This window comes from Oncorhynchus gorbuscha, unplaced genomic scaffold (genome assembly GCF_021184085.1).
Source record: "Oncorhynchus gorbuscha isolate QuinsamMale2020 ecotype Even-year unplaced genomic scaffold, OgorEven_v1.0 Un_scaffold_1281, whole genome shotgun sequence".
NCBI lineage: Eukaryota > Metazoa > Chordata > Actinopteri > Salmoniformes > Salmonidae > Oncorhynchus > Oncorhynchus gorbuscha.
Genome location: NW_025746102.1, coordinates 83,246 through 104,123, shown reverse-complemented (window position 1 = coordinate 104,123; position 20,878 = coordinate 83,246). Strand labels below are relative to the sequence as shown.

The 20,878-nt window shown below is 44.0% G+C and overlaps 2 protein-coding genes across 2 annotated transcripts in view; one reads left to right on the top strand and one right to left on the bottom strand.

Annotated features, from left to right (window-relative positions):
• Nucleotides 1–2,438: 2,438 nt before the first annotated feature.
• On the bottom strand, nt 2,439–12,685 carry LOC124022048 (transcription factor E2F3-like). The gene is made up of 7 exons (XM_046337105.1): nt 12,200–12,685; nt 10,230–10,344; nt 8,918–9,137; nt 7,856–8,014; nt 7,546–7,660; nt 4,569–4,707; nt 2,439–3,966 (listed from the first exon to the last, which is right to left on the bottom strand). The coding sequence occupies exons 1-7, from the start codon at nt 12,467–12,469 to the stop codon at nt 3,659–3,661; spliced, it is 1,326 nt and encodes a 441-aa protein (XP_046193061.1). The 5' UTR covers nt 12,470–12,685; the 3' UTR covers nt 2,439–3,658.
• Nucleotides 12,527–20,878, top strand: part of LOC124022045 (lysophospholipid acyltransferase 1-like) — a gene marked incomplete at its 5' end in the record, with an annotated part of 31,206 nt that continues 22,854 nt past the window's right edge. Inside the window, 5 exon segments of the mRNA XM_046337102.1 lie at nt 12,527–12,555; nt 15,528–15,597; nt 16,033–16,178; nt 17,207–17,284; nt 19,954–20,049. Coding sequence (XP_046193058.1) covers nt 12,527–12,555; nt 15,528–15,597; nt 16,033–16,178; nt 17,207–17,284; nt 19,954–20,049 — 419 coding nt within the window.

The following is a 20,878-nucleotide window of genomic DNA, read 5'->3' as shown; positions in this document are numbered from 1 at the left end:
GGATATTAGCTCAGAAACAGAGAAAATGTCTGCCCACCCAGAAATATAGTCCTAGAATTTCCATAGTGAAGTTTCAATTGCCATATTTATATTGCTTTTATTCAAGTTTTGGTGAATTTCAAACATCCAGAATACAAAACACATCCTCAATGGCACCAACCCAACAGATGGTCCTGTTCAGATGCATTATATATATATATTTATATATATACACAATTTATATCAAAGCTTTCAAATCGAACATACATGTTTTAAAAAGCCATGTTACAATAAAACTGAAAATTAAATCTGTATTTTCAAAAATATTCACAACATACTCTTTCATGCATTCATAAAAAATAAAAAATGAAAAAAATAAATCAACTTTGAATAAGCAGTGTGTAATCTCCATGGTTACGTCTCAAATGGCATGCTATTCCCTATCTAGTGTACTAGGGCTCATAGGGCTCTGGTCTAAAGTGCCACTTACATAAGAAATAGGGTGCCATTTGGGACCCATCCTATTTGTGTTATAATAAGCATCATCCACACACATTGGGAAAGACAGGCTTCCCTAAATCACTTCAAATGGTTGAACATCGGAGAGGAATTTGTGACCAGATTCCAGGTCAACATGATAAAAATGGTTAGCCTGGTTAAACCCGACTGAATGCTACGTGGTGAATGCAACGCAGCTTTCAATCTGGTTCAACCAGGCTATAAAAATTGTAGGGAATTCCTTTTTATATAAATTCTTATATAGAATGAAAATCTAATTAGTATAAGAAAGAAAAAAAATTCAAGTTGAGTTTATAAATACATATTCACATTGATATAAATATGAAATTAAAGAGCAAGAGAGGAAAATATTGAAAAAAATGTTCTGTGCACTTGGGGGGAGTTTTTCTACATTTTCCAGTACCTTTATAACAAAAGCATATTAGAGACGCGAACACTGACAAAATTGTAATCCCAAAAGGTATGGAAAAATGGGATAATTCAACGATGGCAACAATACTACGTTAATATTCAGTTCAGTAAATCCCTCCATTCTCCTCAATGAGAAACACCAATGTAAGTGAATCCCAACCCTGGTTAGATGAACTCAGAATTTGAAGAGTTCCGTTTCATTACAGTCACCAAGGAACGCAACTCACTACGCAAAAACCATTTACACACAACACACACACACAAATTAACTGGCTAAAACACAAACACACGAATGGAAACCAAGCCATTATATCAGAATATTAATTAATATATGCACCATTCTATCAACATAACACATCCACGTGCCTGACCATCACGTCACCACCAAACCATCCTAGACCTCGGAACTCAGATACAGGTAAGAGGTAAGCCAAACAGTCTGTCACCATGACTACAGCTCTAGATCTCAGAACCTCTGCTAAAATGGCCACCTATCTGACTAACATCAAACACCCCAAAAATAAACAAGCATTACTATAGTAATAAAACAACATCTAGAGCCAGAGGTCGTCTACAGTACCTAGCGAGTGATCAGAATCATACCTTGATTTAAAGAAGATGGTTTCTAGACTTCAGGGCACCAACCCCCAGCTTATACCAACATCCAGTCAGCAAGGCAACAGGCATATCATATCATTCAATGATCATCTAGGGCTAACTTAAGACTATCCTGTCTCTACTTCACTGTGACATCAACAACAATAATATCTAGCCCCCCCCCCCCCCCTCCCCAATTAGCCCAGTTCATTCCTTTTATTCTCCACACAAAAAGAAATGCTGATGTCAGTCAAAAAACACATTTCCCTTTAAGTAGAGGGAGAAGTCCCACACCCGCTTTGTTTTTGGAAAAAGAAAATGTTTCCATTCATGAGCTTGTGATTTTAAAATGGGGGGGGGGGGGTGATGGCTGTGTTCAAATATTCAGATGAGCACCGTAAGCAAGCGCAAGGTCCATCTACAACAGCATTGCTCGCTGACTAAAGTGTACATCTGTAAAGGGTATACGGTATTACTGATAGTTGGGTGCAATGTTTTGAGGCACAAAACAACTTTAGGCAACAGGGATCTTAAATCCAAGAAGGGGTTGAATATCTCTGCTGTAAACAAGACATCTCGCTACTTAGCTAGCACGTTAGCAAACCAAACGCTGGAGCCCTGAGCTGGATATAATTTCACACATCTTAGATTCCATTATAATTAACCTTCAGATATACAGCACACAACCCCCCCCCCCCCCCAAAAAAAACTATTGAAAATCATGATATCGATATTTCTAAATCCCCAGTAGAAGGTATAGCGCCCAAGCCTCATCAGCACAGGGCCCAAGACTCTCTTTCCAAGATCATTTGAGGAATTCCTTCAGAGCGATAAACATAACGGTTGCTTTTTAACTGTGGTTGTTCTTGGAAATATCCATTCAGATCAGAAATATCCATTCAGATCAGAAATATCCATTCAGATCAGAAATATCCATTCAGATCAGAAATATCCATTCAGATCGACACAGACCGGAACAGACCAACTTGGGTTTCTGATTAAACCCTGACTTGTTGAATTTAAATTTGGGTGACGCTTGTAAACCCATTATTTGCCAACAATAAAAAAAAAAAGCGAAATATCCCTCGTCAGTCATTAGACAGTTAATATGACAGTTATAAGTAGGAGATAATATCTTGACAAGTCCCCAATAGAAACTAAGGGGTCAACTTGTACTTTATGATACAGTATCTCCACAATGAGTGTTGCTCTGAAAGTATTAGAGTAGAGGCCCTGGTTCCTAAAAGTTTCAAAGACAAAACTCAATGTTTTTTTGTGCCAAAATCACTATCATCACACTTTCACTGCCATATTCTACGTACGAAGACAAAAGCATAGAACTCATCAGCACAAACGTAGATCAGCCATAGGGTCAAGCTGGTCACCTGACACGGCAGAGAAGCATCCAGAAGGAACACACGAGCAGCTGTCTAAAAAACACACAGATCGTTACGGAGGCGTTTACACCAGCGCCCGTTTGGATAAAAGGCAGCTCTCAGTAAACAAAGAAGGTCTGAGAAGTGAGAGAAGAGTTGGTCAGGGTCGTTTTCATGAGGCCACAAGCGAGGCGAAACCTTTCCGCAACTGAAATTGAAAACATCCCCTGTTTCAGTTTCAATGAGTTTATACGTTTTGTTCCTACTGAACACGACCCAGTTTTAAGGCAGTCTACAGTGCCTCGACAAACAGGCAGGTACAAGGAGAGAAAGACGGTGGGTGGGGGGGGGGGGGGTCTTTCACCCACCTGGCCCAGTGTACTGCCTCGACAAACAGGCAGGCACAGGGGCAGAGAGAGATATTTTACCCAGCATGCCCTGTGTACCTAATCCTCTTTAAACAGAGGGAAAGGAGTGCCAAGGAGCTCCCCCCATGGTGCAGTCTCTCTACAGACGGATCTCTCTCTGCTCCTCCATGACAGTTACATATGAACACAGCAGACATTTCCCCGTCTCTCCTGGTACACGTGAACACAGCAGAGACAAGTGTCCCCTATGTCTCCCTCTATTCAGTAATGGGGGAGGGGGGGACAGATCCCGTCTTCCACCCCTCCCTCTATTCAGTAATGGGGGAGGGGGGACACATCCAGTCTTCCACCCCTCCCTCTATTCAGTAATGGGGGGGGGGGCACATCCCGTCTTCCACACCCCCCCTCTTACATCGAGGGACACATGAGTTCTTCCAGAGGAAGCTTGTCAAAGTCACAGGTGTCGAACAGATCGCTGATCCCCTCGTCGTCCTCTAAGCTCAGCATGTAGTCCTCGTTGAGGAGGGGGGGGGGCAGGTTGACGAAGGGCCCGGCCCCGTGGCCCTCCAGGAGCCCAGACAGGGAGGAGGGGATCTGGTCCTCCGTTTGCAGCAGGAGGCTGGTGAAAGGGGAGGTGATGGGGGACAGGTTGGTCACCATCACCGCAGAGGGATCTGGAGGGATGTAGTCGTTACTGCCGCGGCCTGTTGAGCTCTCTGTGGGGGAAAGGAAACAGGATGTGAGAGATATTACAGCTAAAAAACACTAAATGTTGATTGATCAAGACGCAAAGGAAATTTGATCAGGCCTAAAACAACAAAACAAATGAACCCCTTCAGATCCATTTGATTTACCTTTATTTAACCAGGCAAGTCAGTTAAGAACAAATTCTTATTTTCAATGACGGCCTACCGGGGAACTGTGGGTTAACTGCCTTGTTCAGGGGCAGAATGACAGAATTGTACCTTGTCAGCTGGGGGGTTTAAACTTGAAACCTTCCGGTCACTAGTCCAACGCTCTAACCACTAGGCTACCCTGCCGCCCCTCCACTCTAACCACTAGGCAACCCTGCCGCCCCTCCACTCTAACCACTAGGCAACCCTGCCGCCCCTCCACTCTAACCACTAGGCTACCCTGCCGTCCCTCAACTCTAACCACTAGGCTACCCTGCCGCCCCTCCACTCTAACCACTAGGCTACCCTGCCGCCCCTACACTCTAACCACTAGGCTACCCTGCCGCCCCTACACTCTAACCACTAGGCTACCCTGCCGCCCCTACACTCTAACCACTAGGCTACCCTGCCGACGGGAAAGGTACCTGCTGACACTTTGAGGAAAGGTGAGGAGTTTCCTTGGACATCCGGGCCGCCGTTCTTCACAGGACTACCGATGTTCTCCTCCGGACAGAGGAACACCTCAATAGGCCCCTTGGTGCTGGTGAGGAGGACCGACAGGCCCTGGTAAACAAACAACAACATGACCCACTGATTAGTTATAGAACAGGTTTGTCTCAACCTCAAGTGACACAGATCCAAAACTGCCCAGCTAACAACAAAACGTTCCCGCAACTTTAGAGAACATTCCCTTAAAGAGTGTATTAGGTCATTACCTAACGTTTTCATAGGAATGTTGCAGCGACGTGCAAAGGGCCGTTTCCAAGGACCATTCATGGCAACCATGTTCTGTGTATGTTTGGTGGGATGTTGGAGGAATATTCTCCTAACCCACAGAGAACTGGACACCATGAAAACACGTCTAGAACATTAATAATGATAAGTCTGGAGAACATGTAACTACGTTCAGGGTACGTTATGTTTGACGTCACTGACTAGTACATGGACAGGTAACATTACAAAAACGTCCTCTCATCCTAATCTTGTTAGCTGGGTGGTCTCTAGGACGTCACTGACTAGTACATGGACAGGTAACATTACAAAAACGTCCTCTCATCCTAATCTAGTTAGCTGGGTGGTCTCTAGGACGTCACTGACTAGTACATGGACAGGTAACATTACAAAAACGTTCTCTCATCCTAATCTTGTTAGCTGGGTAGTCCCTAGGACGTCACTGACTAGTACATGGACAGGTAACATTACAAAAACGTTCTCTCATCCTAATCTTGTTAGCTGGGTGGTCCCTAGGACGTCACTGACTAGTACATGGACAGGTAACATTACAAAAACGTCCTCTCATCCTAATCGTGTTAGCTGGGTGGTCCCTAGGACGTGACTGACTAGTACATGATAACTGCCTAACTACAGTATTAGTCAATTCTACACAATTCTACACAAAAAAACATCCTATTCAGGACCCTTTCTTTCAAAGATAATTCATAAAAATCCAAATAACTACACAGATCTTCATTGTAAAGGGTTTAAACACTGTTTCCCCATGCTTGTTCAATGAACCATAAACAATTATTGAACATGCACCTGTGGAACGGTCGTTTAGACACTAACAGCTTACGGACGGTAGGCAATTATGGTCAGTTATGAAAACTTAGGACACTAAAGAGGCCTTTCTACGGACTCTGAAAAACACCAAAAGAAAGATGCCCAGGGTCCCTGCTCGTCTGCGTGAACGTGCCTTAGGCATGCTGCAAGGACGCATTAGGACTGCAGATGTGGCCAGGGAAATAAATTGCGATGTCCATACTGTGAGACGCCTAAGACAGCGCTACAGGGAGACAGGACGGACAGCTGATCGTCCTCACAGTGGTAGAACACATGTAACAAGACCTGCACAGGATCGGTACATCCGAACATCACACCTGCGGGACAGGTACAGGATGGCAACAACAACAGCCCGAGTTACACCAGGAACGCACAATCCCTCCATCAGTGCTCAGACTGTCTGCAATAGGCTGAGAGAGGCTGGACTGAGCGCTTGTAGTCCTGTTGTAAGGCAGGTCCTCACCAGACATCACCAGCAACAACGTCACCTATGGGCACAAACCCACCGTCGCTGGACCAGACAGAACTGGTAAAAAGTACTCTTCACTGACGAGTCGCGGTTTTGTCTCACCAGGGGAGATGGTCAGATTCGCGTTTATCATCGAAGGAATGAGTGTTACACCGAGGCCTGTACTCTGGAGCGGGATCGATTTGGAGGTGGAGGGTCTGTCATGGTCTGGGGCGGTGTGTCACAGCATCATCGGACTGAGCTTGTTTTCATTGCAGGCAATCTCAACACTGTGCGTTACAGGGAAGACATCCTCCTCCCTCATGTGGTACCCTTCCTGCAGGCTCATCCTGACATGACCCTCCAGCATGACAATGCCACCAGCCATACTGCTCATTCTGTGCGTGATTGCCTGCAAGACAGGACTGTCAGTGTTCTGCCATGGCCAGTGAAGAGCCCGGATCTCAATCCCATTGAGTACGTCTGGGACCTGTTGGATCGGAGGGTGAGGGCTAGGGCCATTCCCCCCCCAGAAATGTCAGGGAACTTGCAGGTGCCTTGGTGGAAGGGTGGGGTAACATCTCACAGCAAGAACTGGCAAATCTGGTGCAGTCCATGAGGAGGAGATGCACTGTAGTACTTAATGCAGCTGGTGGCCACACCAGATACTGACTGTTACTTCTGATTTTGAACCCCCCCCCCTTTGTTCAGGGACACATTATTCCATTTCTGTTAGTCACATGTCTGTGGAACTTGTTCAGTTTATGTCTCAGTTGTTGAATCTTGTTATGTTCATACAAACATTTACACATGTTAAGTTTGCTGCAAATAAAAACGCAGTTCACAGTGAGAGGATGTTTCTTTTATTGTGCTGAGTTTAGTTCCAATGAGAGGTCCTTAAAAAGTGTTTTAAAATGGACGCTGTTCTCCAAGGGGGGAAACCATAACTAACCCTTGTATAAACACTGCAGTGGACAGACATGCTGCATTGATTAGGTATTGATTCAATTGGTAGTGATCCTCAACCTCAAGTACATGGACTGGTCTGGACTGGTCTGGTCTGGACTGGTCTGGACTGGTCTGGACTGGTCTGGTCTGGTCTGGTCTGGTCTGGACTGGTCTGGACTGGTCTGGACTGGTCTGGTCTGGTCTGGACTGGTCTGGTGTCTGGGATATTGTTGACCAGTACCTCTGTTGTCAGACACTGATTGGGTGATTGTAGTGCGAGCCGTCATCCAACGCGGTTAGTTTTAGGTGTTAGTTGACGTTGAAAAGAGAAGCACCACAACTGCATGTACCTTGTACACAAAACACAATGTTGTAGAACGTACACTAGACGAACACAAACAGGACTGTCTCTAGGTCATATTGATTAACTAGACTTGTCCGATTACCTCCTGTGGGTCTGGCACCTCCAACTTGGTCTCAGAGGGAGCTTTCACCACGATGACCGTCTGGTCCTTCAGGTGACGTAGCTGGCGGATGTCTTGGTATGTCACATACGCAAACGTGGACCAGGAGGGTTAAAGAAAACTAAAAACGCTGGGTTTGGAAGAAAAAAAAAAAAACTCTCATATTGACCAGCTTTGAGCACCTCAGTGACACTAGATATAACGGCTTCATAGGATCCTACGCAGAGAGCCTTGGCTCTTCCTGTTTCTCCTATTATAACAGTGTGGTTAACAGTGTGTCTGATAAGGATATTTGTGGCTGTGCGAGGCCTCTGTCATCTGTTGGACGTCCAGGGTACAGCTCTGGATCAGCTCGTCCAGTCTCCTCTCCTCCTGACCCAGGTCACACAGCTCACTGCTCAGACTCTGGCTGCTGGTCAACATAGACCCATCCTCAGACAGGTTACAGCCCCTGGGAGAGACAGAGACAGAGAGAGAGAAAGAGCAACAAAGAAAGAGAGAAAGAGAGAGAAAACTATTTTCATTACCTCATGCAGTTAGATCAAGTCAGTGATGAGGTCTAGTGATTGGCCCCTCCCCCTAAGGGGATGAACTAGTCTGAATCAAGTCAGTGAGGTCTAGTGATTGGCCCCTCCCCCTAAGGGGATGAACTAGTCTGAATCAAGTCAGTGATGTCTAGTGATTGGCCCCTCCCCCCCTAGGGGGATTAACTAGTCTGAATCAAGTCAGTGATGATGTCTAGTGATTGGCCCCTCCCCCTAAGGGGATGAACTAGTCTGAATCAAGTCAGTGATGATGTCTAGTGATTGGCCCCTCCCCCTAAGGGGATGAACTAGTCTGAATCAAGTCAGTGATGATGTCTAGTGATTGGCCCCTCCCCCTAAGGGGATGAACTAGTCTGAATCAAGTCAGTGATGATGTCTAGTGATTGGCCCCTCCCCCTAAGGGGATGAACTAGTCTGAATCAAGTCAGTGATGATGTCTAGTGATTGGCCCCTCCCCCTAAGGGGATGAACTAGTCTGAATCAAGTCAGTGATGATGTCTAGTGATTGGCCCCTCCCCTAAGGGGATGAACTAGTCTGAATCAAGTCAGTGATGATGTCTAGTGATTGGCCCCTCCCCTAAGGGGATGAACTAGTCTGAATCAAGTCAGTGATGATGTCTAGTGATTGGCCCCTCCCCCTAAGGGGATGAACTAGTCTGAATCAAGTCAGTGATGATGTCTAGTGATTGGCCCCTCCCCCTAAGGGGATGAACTAGTCTGAATCAAGTCAGTGATGATGTCTAGTGATTGGCTCCTCCCCCCAAGGGGATGAACTAGTCTGAATCAAGTCATTCTGGTGAGACACTTACATCCACTGGATGTTATTCTTAGACTTCTTCTTGATCAGGTGCACCCCCTCCAGTACGTTGGTGATGTCATAGAGGCGCCTCTTCTGCACCTTGAGAACCTCCGCGGCCTGATTGAGGTCGATGACGCCGTCAGACGACTGGCCCAGCAGCTCAACAAACTTCTTCGTCAGCAGGCCCAATGACGTGTCGTAGCGCGTCTTCTCTACCGGTGACCTCGGAGCTACAGTAAGACGGACGGGGAGAGAGAGAGAGAGATATCCAGCTGAGTATTATGTTTAAAGTTGGATGGGAGAGCGTGTTTAATTTAAAAATGACGTAACATTACAAGTTAGTCTGTTCTCACTGCAGTGAGCAAATAAGCATCTTTACTGAATGAGGGGATTCTATTAAAGCCCCGGGCCACCGTTAATTACATTAGTTTTGGAACCGAGCTGCTTCCCAGGCGTGTGTGTTTTCACATACAAAAATTATTTCTTTAAATAAAAGGGCGGCCTGTTTGAATTCTCCTGCCTTCCCACTGAAAACTTGTTTGAAAATTCAAACATATATTTTATGAAAAATGGATGTTGTAGGTTTCTGAACGATGCATCATGCGGCCTTGTTGACAACGTGCCCGAGCGGCGCAGACTGTTCGATTTCAGAAGGGCCTGCTTTTACCCACACACATCATGGACCCAGTACTGAGCCCAACTTCCTCATTGATCACGTTTAGCAGGGGTGGCCAACCATCCTCCTGGACTGGTACATTCCATTCCTGCAGGATTTCACCCAAATCAAGCAGACCTGACTGCCGATTAGCTGCTCAACAGAAACCGATTAGTGGAGGCAAGAGTTATTACAGATTTTAACCATTGAGCACAACGTAGCTTACTATCTTGTCTCATCGCTACAACTCCCGTACGGGCTCGGGAGAGACAAAGGTTGAAAGTCATGCTCTCAATTTATTTTGGTATCCAATTGTTAGTAGTTACTATCTTGTCTCATCGCTACAACTCCCGTACGGGCTCGGGAGAGACGAAGGTCGAAAGTCATGCCAAACCAAGCCGCACTGCTTCTTAACACAGCGCTATCCCGACCGACCAAGCCCTCCCTAACCCGGATGATGCTGGGTTAGGGAGGGCTTGGTCGCCCCAAGGACCCCCCGGTCGCGGCAGAGGCTGGGCTCGAACCCAGAGTCTCTGGTGGCACAGCTAGAGCCCTAGACCACTGCGCCACCAGGCAAGCCCCAGGAGGGCCACTTTATAGGAATGATGGGCTTTATAACACAGACACAGACTCCTCACTTGAACCATCTGCTCTGGCCCAGTCTTACTTTTGGGGCTCTTGAGCCCAGGCCCGGAGGCTCCTCCAGTCTTTCCCCTGGGGGTCCTGGCTCCTTCGATGGGATACTGGTGGTCCGACTCATCCAACGCCAACCTCCGCTTGGCCTGCAGAAGGGAAACACCTCAGATTACTTCCCACAAAACAGATCAAAGATGTTCTTCAGTATCGTTCCGACTGTGTGATAGGCTTTAGAAATTCAAACCTACTCTGTAGAATAGTTTCTACACCTTGATATGGTATAATACATTTTAACATTGGCAATAGAAAAGAAAGCATTTGACTTCACTTCTAAAATATGCTTGTTTTGTACACGGCTCCATTAGCGCCACTGAACGACACGTCCCATCAAGAAACTGAAGTGTGTTTGTCAGTGTACAACAGCTGTGCCTCGTTCATATGAAGACACCACTCATTTAACAGACTGACTTATAAAGAGCAACTTACAGCCTTGTGCCTTCATCTTTAAAAAGCAATCCAGGTGAGAAGCACATCACATTCATAAAGATTAGTTCTATATTGTGAAAAGATACATCAACCAACATGCCCTCAATATCATAAAGACCACGACCCCAAGATGACTCGTGGAGTGTCAGTTGAGATGTCGGCCATTTTGTCCAACGACATGGCATGAGGGCTGCTTTATTTACAGGTCTGAGAAAGAGTGATGAAACCAGGAGTGCTGAGCATCTCGCCATGGGTGTTTCATGTGTTGAGAAATGCAAATGGAGTCCGTCGGGGCAATGAGGACATTAGTGTGTGGAGCAGGTCAAAACTACAATATGAGGGGAAACCATGAGGCCAGTCATTCACCAGGGACAAAATATAGAACATCAACATCGGGTTTATTTGAGAAAATTAACATTTTCATAATATCAGATGGCTCCGTCAGGCATTTTCATGAAGCTAGAGATGGAACAAATAGAGGTCCTTGCTGCTGGGACAGTTCAGAAATATTAAATATGGCTGCCATCTTTGCACAACCCCAAACCAATGTCCCAGTCAACCCCCCCCCATATAATGCATCTTCCTCTGTGAGCAAATGGGGATCCTGAACGCAAACTAGCCATGTCTGTAGAGTAATGGCAAAGACAGTACAGTAAAACGTCTGCTATTGTCCTGTGCCTGTTTGATGCATGACCAGAACTGGATCTATATCAGCAGGTCTATATGGAAGACATTTCCGCAATTTCATGGTTAAAAAAAAAAACCACAGGAAGCACGCAAGCATACGAGCTATTATAACAATGTAGCTAGTTAGCAGCTATAACAATGTCCGATATGACGCGGAAAACTGAAGGACAAGACGATTGTCCTTCTGTTGTTCAACTAAGAGTGTTTGGCCTGTGTGTTTGCAGTTAGCTGGCTACCTACCGAGCGAGCCAGTCGACCCGCTTTCTAATTCCCTTCCCCCCCCTCCCCAAGTCCATAACACTAACAGGGCCTAGCCACTCATTTCTGACAAGTAATTATTGTACAGCTAGCCTAGCAAGCTGAAGCACGACTGGTGTGTCAAACATGCACGGACATCGTGCAAGGCTCTTGAACCCTAAACTAAACCCAAACAGTCTCTCAACTTGGAAAAAACGGATAAGAAATGGTTTCGGTGTTGGCTGTTGACCTTTTACGATACGGGTCTGACCCCTTTAGCAGTTGATAATACATGGCTGGCATATCTGATCAGCTAGCCAACAGGCTACCCAAAACTAAATGGACTGATTTATATATAGTTTCACCTGTACAAGTAGCTAACTACGGCTTGAATAACAATAACTGTTATCAGACTAGTGTAAAAATAAAAACAACCAACTATTGAGTGAACCTCCCGAGTGACTCAAGGGGATCAGGGAGAGCGACCCAACTAGCTACCGTTAGCTCGCTAGGCTACCAACGTACGAAGCAGTTTCTGGCTCATTTCATTTCACTGCAATTACAACAATAAAACGACATTAGCAAGTTTACCGGTGGACGTCCTAATGTAGGTCGTTGTCCGGTTCCGTTTGTTGCTCCGTTTGGAGTGGAATATATACTGCCAGCTGGAGGTTCGGACAAACAGACATTTGAAGTCTGTGTAATGCAGGGCGGTGGAGTTATAATTTGGATATAAGTGGCAGTTGTAAAATGAGGGGTTAACCGGTCGGACAATGCTGTCAATACCGCATTTTTATCTAAAGAGCCTCCAACCCCTGCTATTATTACTTTATCCGGGGCTGATGAGATCCCTCTTCTCATCTTTGTGGGCTCGGGTACCCTTTGTCCCTTTAGTTTAAAGCCCCTTTTCAGATAATCCACCGCGACAAATTCAAAAATATTGATATGAAAGAGTAGATTATGATCTTATTTGCCGATATTTGTATGTTTAAAAGTATATTGAGAGCACATTTAGGCAGATGCAATGGATTAGAAACTAGCGCGAGTCTCAGCCCTGCCAGCTCAAAAATGGCTCCAGGAAGCTGACAATGAATGAAGGGATACCGTTTACGCGCGAAGGAACCCTCCCGCGAAACTCAGATTTCCCGGGAAATTTTCAAACAATATTTGCATATGTTACGCGATTGGTTACACTAAGTCAGAACTCCACCTATTTTATGTACGTTCCCTAGTTTATTGACCAATGACATTATAGAAGATTAGGCGGCACGCGTTCATTGGACAGTTGAAGCTGGGTACGTCAGACGCAATCAACGTGTCCACATAATGTCTGCGAAAAAAATAATCAAACCGGGTTGAATTTTTTCATACAACGTAAACTAAACTGACTTTTTATAAACTATGCAGAATTTTGTAGAATTATATATTTTTATTTATTTATTTAAAATGGGCTTAGTACATGGTGAGTTTATGGCAGCAAAAAGCTAGTTTGCCATTCACAAATGCTGGTGCATTTACTAGAGTCGTTTTACCAGGTGCTGCTGCTACTTTCATTGCCTTTCAGACATGCATACAATCATGTTCTTGCCCGACCCCATTTCTGTCCTTGTCAAGACAAACATGGCAATGGGTGACAATGAGTTTGCAATACGTAATAACACAGACTGGCACTCAGGCTTAATGATGTTATGATTTTTTGCTAGTCTCTTGACTATTGCTGTGCACAAAAGACAAGGGAATTTCCCTCATGCTTTACAGCACAACCAATGCTTTAAACCCCGGACTGTCTCACATCTAAACTATTGCTTTACAGCACATCCAATGCTTTAAACCCTGTGGAATGTTTGTCCCCCCCTACATCTAAACTAATTATTGATAACACATGAAACTTCTGTATTTACAGAATGAGGGGATTCTGTATTATCATGCCCCAGTGATGGTGTAAAATAAACAATTATCTTTAGTCATTTTGAAATGTAGTGCACTACCCTCACTATACAGCAGGGGGTGCCCTTCACTAAATCAGAATGCCATAAAGCCATTTATAATATATAATATAATAATAATATATATATATATTATTTATTTAACCTTTATTTAACTAGGTAAGTCAGTTAAGAACACATTCTTATTTACCATGACGTCCTGCGTCATCTGGCCCTACAAGTTCAGCCATTGATGAAGCTGTCAAATGCAATGTTCATAGTTGATACATTTGAAATGACAGTGCAAATGAAGAACATACCTCTGTCAATCTCCTGAGAGCCCAATGCCATAAGGTCACACAGGGTTCTAATTTTAACAATTGACCACAGCGGGGTCAAAGTGTACAACTGTCTCGACGCTTTGGCTGACCATTAATTATCAACCGCATGCAATATGTTTTTGGAAACCGCAGAAATTCTACTTTCATTTACATTTACATTTAAGTCATTTAGCAGACGCTCTTATCCAGAGCGACTTACAAATTGGTGCATTCACCTTATGACATCCAGTGGAACAGTCACTTTACAATAGTGCATCTAAATCTTAAAGGGGGGGGGTGAGAAGGATTACTTATCCTATCCTAGGTATTCCTTAAAGAGGTGGGGTTTCAGGTGTCTCCGGAAGGTGGTGATTGACTCCGCTGTCCGGGCGTCGTGAGGGAGTTTGATCCACCATTGGGGGGCCAGTGGTGGAACAAACTCCCTCACGACGCCAGGACACCCCAAAATGATATTACAAATACACATAAAACGTAGTGTTTTAACATATTCACACGGAGGTGTTCTGCATTGCACTTCCCTGAACTAATGGAAACTCGGAGGGAACAAAGCCAATCTGCTGGTTTGAAGCTGTGTTCCATCCTAAACCTCTGTGGAAACCTGTGGTGAAACAACTAACAGTAAAGTGTGTATTTGTAAAGCTATTTTTGAATGATAATTAAGTTGAGTGGTCAATGTTACCAAAACCGTATAGCAAATCAATGGTCAATTGTTTCTAGATAGAGTGTTTCACACTTGACCAAATCACCTCAGCTAATCAAAAGGGATGTGGAATGAGAAGGGCTAACCTGACCTAACCTATGACCTGACCTACACCTTGTGTATTACTGCCCCCCCCCCCCCCCCAAGTTGGAAGAAGTGACGTCACAAAAAACGATACAACATTTCAGTCCACTAAGACAAAAAATTTCTATCACTGAAACTGAAACTAATTAATATAAAACTTTTTTTTTAATTATTATACAACTTAAACTAAATACAAACGATCAAATCAGATTTGAAAGTTAAATTAAATTAAACTGAATTCAAAGTCAAATATTTAAAAAAACGAATAGCAATAAAAACGAATAGAAAAATAAAAATATATATATATATATAATAACCTTGGACCACTAGCTTTTGGGATTCTATTTCAATTCCAGTCATTTCAGATAGTAAACCACATTCCAATTTCAATGTACTTCCTGAATTGTCTGGAATACACCCCAACCCTGCGACCTACTCCTTGAGAACATTCAACACAACTGTGTCACGTTTAGAAACTAGATCAGTAGGTGGGATAATGTAGAGTTATTAGAGGGGAGGGGGCCATCCCATCTGCCACCTACTGTTCCTGTTGCTCCTGCCTCAGTCCGTGATACAACGGACAGCTCTGTACCACGCCTTGGTAGACTACTGGCTATAATAGCAGTCAGCACTAATTCTCGCATATTTGCCAACTGTCACAATAGCATATTGTTGTTAACTACGACTGCGCAGAGAGGACGTCGAGTTTTTCTTGAGTCGGGATGTATTTCAATCAATGAACAGCAATGAGATTGTAGAAGCGCTTTATTTCTTTCTTTGGTAAAACATTTCTTTCTTTCTTTCTTTTCTTTTTTGCGGAGGAGCGACTTCAAACCTTTACCATGCATAATGGGCGAGTTCACAACCTCTTCGTTTAAAACTACCGGTTCCAAATGGTTGCTTCCAGTCAGCGATTTCTTTGGATTCCCATTAGATCAGGTAATCTACACTTTTCCAAAATGAGAAGGAAAAAAAAATCGATTTGCTTAAAGTCAGTTATTTGAATGTAAAATGTGCGTATTTAGTGTATTGTCCTGCCATAACCCTGGAATGACATGACAACATTCTGGTCATCTGACTTGGCATTTACACACATTACATTTGCATAAGTATATTTAGAGACATTCTGCTTGTATCCAAACTAAAATAGAATTCATAGAACTAGAATAGAATTCATAGAACTAGAATAGAATTCATAGAACTAGAATAAAATTCCTAGAACTAGAATAGAATTCATAGAACTAGAAAGATTCTGTTGTCCTAAGGCAAAAACACACACTATGAATGCATGTAGAGTCTTGTCAATATCTCATGTCTGGGGGCGTCATGTCTTGTCAATATCTCATGTCTGGGAGCGTCATGTCTTCGATGCAGGTGAACTTCTTGGCATGTCAGGTGTTTGCCCTTGGTGCCTCCTTCTGGTTCCGTCTTTACCTCAGCCCTCAGTTCTCCAGCCCCGTGGTCCGCCATGCTGTCGCCACACTCTTTGGCCTCTCCTTTGTCATATTCTGTTTCGGCTGGTAAGGATCACTCTGGTGCACTGGTTAGATTAGGGCATACAGGTTAAAACAATGTTCGGGTCACTTTGTTGAATGAGGGACACTATAACAGATGGACCCAGTTTAGTCCTAATCACCAGTATTTAACAGTAACCTAGATTAGGGCAGACAGGTTAAAACAATGGTCGGGTCACTTTGTTGAATGAGGGACACTATAACAGATGGACCCAGTTTAGTCCTAATCACCAGTATTTAACAGTAACCTAGATTAGGGCATACAGGTTAAAACAATGTTCGGGTCACTGTTGAATGAGGGACACTATAACAGATGGACCCAGTTTAGTCCTAATCACCAGTATTTAACAGTAACCTAGATTAGGGCATACAGGTTAAAACAATGTTCGGGTCACTGTTGAATGAGGGACACTATAACAGATGGACCCAGTTTAGTCCTAATCACCAGTATTTAACAGTAACCTAGATTAGGGCATACAGGTTAAAACAATGTTCGGGTCACTGTTGAATGAGGGACACTATAACAGATGGACCCAGTTTAGTCCTAATCACCAGTATTTAACAGTAACCTAGATTAGGGCATACAGGTTAAAACAATGTTCGGGTCACTGTTGAATGAGGGACACTATAACAGATGGACCCAGTTTAGTCCTAATCACCAGTATTTAACAGTAACCTAGATTAGGGCAGACAGGTTAAAACAATGTTCGGGTCACTGTTGAATGAGGGACACTATAACAGATGGACCCAGTTTAGTCCTAATCACCAGTATTTAACAGTAACCTAGATTAGGGCATACAGGTTAAAACAATGTTCGGGTCACTTTGTTGAATGAGGGACACTATAACAGATGGACCCAGTTTAGTCCTAATCACCAGTATTTAACAGTAACCTAGATTAGGGCAGACAGGTTAAAACAATGTTCGGGTCACTGTTGAATGAGGGACACTATAACAGATGGACCCAGTTTAGTCCTAATCACCAGTATTTAACAGTAACCTCTCATTTGTTTTGTGTTGTTTTGGTCGCTGCAGGTATGCAGTCCATATCTCCGTCTTGGTGATGGTTTGCTACAGGATTCTGGTCACAGCTGACATCCACAACATTCACAGGTAAACACACACCACCACGTCTCCCAGGCAGACACGTGTAATAACATCTCAACCACATGGGTCCTTCTTTGCTAACATGTTGATGACAAGTCAAGCTAGATAGGAAGTGTTGGCTGGACCAGACTGTCTCTATCTCTCTGTCTGTGTCTGTCTGTCTCTGTCTGTCTCTTTGTCTGTCTCTTTGTCTGTCTGTCTCTTTGTCTGTCTCTGTCTGTCTCTGTCTATGTCTCTTTGTCTCTCTGTCTCTGTCTGTCTCTTTGTCTGTCTCTGTCTGTCTGTCTCTTTGTCTCTGTCTGTCTGTCTCTTTGTCTGTCTCTGTCTGTCTCTTTGTCTGTCTCTGTCTGTCTCTTTGTCTGTCTCTGTCTCTTTGTCTGTCTCTGTCTCTGTCTGTCTCTGTCTGTCTCTTTGTCTGTCTCTGTCTGTCTCTGTCTTTGTCTGTCTCTGTCTCTTTGTCTGTCTCTTGTCTGTCTCTGTCTTTGTCTGTCTCTGTCTCTTTCTCTGTCTCTGTCTGTCTCTTTGTCTGTCTCTGTCTCTTTGTCTGTCTCTTTGTCTGTCTCTCTGTCTCTCTGTCTGTCTCTTTGTCTGTCTCTTTGTCTGTCTCTGTCTCTTTGTCTGTCTCTGTCTCTTTGTCTGTCTCTTTGTCTGTCTCTTTGTCTGTCTCTCTGTCTGTCTCTTTGTCTGTCTCTGTCTCTTTGTCTGTCTCTTTGTCTGTCTCTCTGTCTCTCTGTCTGTCTCTCTGTCTGTCTGTGTTTAGGTCCTGGAATGTGATGAATGTAGGTAGAAAGCAGAACAGTAACACTGATGAGGTTTTCCATGAGGGATTCCTTGGAGGAGTCTAGATAGAGACGGCATTGTTCCCTGTGCCATCGCCCATCGCCACTCCAGTTAAAGAAAGATGGGTCATTGGGTTGTGGGTTACTGTGTGCTGAAAGACCATGTTTCACCATACAGCATGTGTGTGTACTGTCCATCTCCAGTTGTACTTGAAGGTGATTGCTCAGATCAACACGATCCATTCCACCTCGTAGTTGATCTTTCTCCCGTATGCAGATGAGGAACTACCAGACTAACACATGAAAAAGGTTTCATTCATTAAAAGCGCCACTCATTCTTAGCATGGAGGATGTAGGATGTTACTCTGTAGCCACATGTTCTCAATCTGAATTACATATTAAATATGAGTTTTTCATTTTTTTATTTCACCTTTTATTTAACCAGGTAGGCCAGTTGAGAACAAGTTCTCATTTACAACTGCGACCTGGCCAAGATAAAGCAAAGCAGTGTGTGTGACACATACAACAACAACAGTTACACATGGAATAAACAAACGTACAGTCAATCATACAATAGAATGTCTATATAAGTCTATACACAGTGGGTGCAAACGAGGTAAGGCAATAAATAGCCCATTGTGGTGAAGTAATTACAATTTAGAAATTTAACACTGGAGTGATAGATGTGCAGACGATGAGTGTGCAAGTAGAGCTACTGGGGTGCAAAGAAGAAGAAAAAAGAATAGCAATATGGGGATGAGGTATTTGGATGGGCTATTTACAGATGGCCTGTGTACAGGTGCAGTGATCTGTGAGCTGCTCTGACAGCTGGTGCTTAAAGTTAGTGAGGGAGATATGAGTCTCCAGCTTCAGTGATTTTTGCAATTCGTTCCAGTCATTGCGGGAAGAGAACTGGAAGGAAATGGCGGCCAAAGGAGGTGTTGGGTTTGGGGGTGACCAGTGAAATATACCTGCTGGAGCGCGTGCTACGGATGGGTGTTGCTATGGTGACCAGTGAGCTGAGATAAGGCGGGGCTTTACGAGAGCATACAGGCCGCAGTGGTGGGTGGTATATGGGGCTTTGGTGATAAAACGGATGGCACTGCGATAGACTGCATCCAATTTTCTGAGTAGAGTGTTCAAGGCTATTTTGTAAATGACATCGCCGAAGTCAAGGATCGGCAGGATAGTCAGTTTTATGAGGGTATTTTTGGCGGCATGAGTGAAGGAGGCTTTGTTGCGAAATTGGAAGCCGACTCTAGATTTAATTTTGGATTGGAGATGCTTAATGTGAGGCTGGAAGGAGAGTTTACAGTCTAACCAGACACCTAAGTATTTGTAATTGTCCAAATTTTCTAGGTCAGAACCGTCCAGACTAGTGATGCTAGTTGGGTGGGCGGGTGCGGGCAGCGATCGGTTGAAAAGCATGCACTAAGATTTACTAGCATTTAAGAGCAGTTGGAGGCCACGGAAGGAGAATTGTTTGGCATTGAAGCTCATCTGGAGGTTAGTTAACACAGTGTCCAATGAAGGGCCAGAAGTATACAGCATGGAGGGATGTAGGATGCTACTCTGTAGCTTCATGTTGTCGATCTGATTTAAATGTCCCCTCCAGGTATACTATGATCACGGCCGTGTTCTCGATCTGATTTAAATGTCTCCTCCAGGTATACTATGATCACGGCCGTGTTCTCGATCTGATTTAAATGTCTCCTCCAGGTATACTATGATCACGGCCGTGTTCTCGATCTGATTTAAATGTCTCCTCCAGGTATACTATGTCCCCTCCAGGTATACTATGATCACGGCCGTGTTCTCGATCTGATTTAAATGTCTCCTCCAGGTATACTATGATACACGGCCGTGTTCTCGATCTGATTTAAATGTCTCCTCCAGGTATACTATGATCACGGCCGTCAGCTACCTCGCAGTGTGTCAGGTGAGCAGAGTCTTCATCTATAACTATGGGATCCTCTCAACAGACTTCTCTGGGTAAGTAGCCATGATGTTCCAGATCAGGTTTACTGGCAGTACTCCAGACCCGTCTCCAGACTACAGATTGAGTGTCTCGGTTTTGTCTCAGTGTTGGATACATTGTTTTACTCTGTCTTGACTCTGACAACGAGGACTCGTCATTTCTTTCCGAGACCAGCGGAGTAAAAATACTCCTAATTATCAGCTCCCATTCAGTCAGCAGAGTAAAAATACTCCTAATTATCAGCTCCCATTCAGTCAGCAGAGTAAAAATACTCCTAATTATCAGCTCCCATTCAGTCAGTGGATAAAACTGCCTCACCAGGTATTGACACTTGTTCACGACACAGTAATATCTTATCGCCTGTTGAAACCTGGCTTCTTACTTTACTCCTTACGTTATACTGTCCTTTAATCCTTACGTTATACTGTCCTGACGTTATACTGTCCTTTACTCCTGACGTTATACTGTCCTTTACTCCTGACGTTATACTGTCCTTTACTCCTGACGTTATACTGTCCTTTAATCCTTACGTTATACTGTCCTGACGTTATACTGTCCTTTAATCCTTACGTTATACTGTCCTGACGTTATACTGTCCTTTAATCCTTACGTTATACTGTCCTGACGTTATACTGTCCTGACGTTATACTGTCCTTTACTCCTGACGTTATACTGTCCTTTACTCCTGACGTTATACTGTCCTTTACTCCTGACGTTATACTGTCCTTTACTCCTGACGTTATACTGTCCTTACGTTATACTGTCCTTACGTTATACTGTCCTTTACGTTATACTGTCCTTTACTCCTGACGTTATACTGTCCTTACGTTATACTGTCCTTTA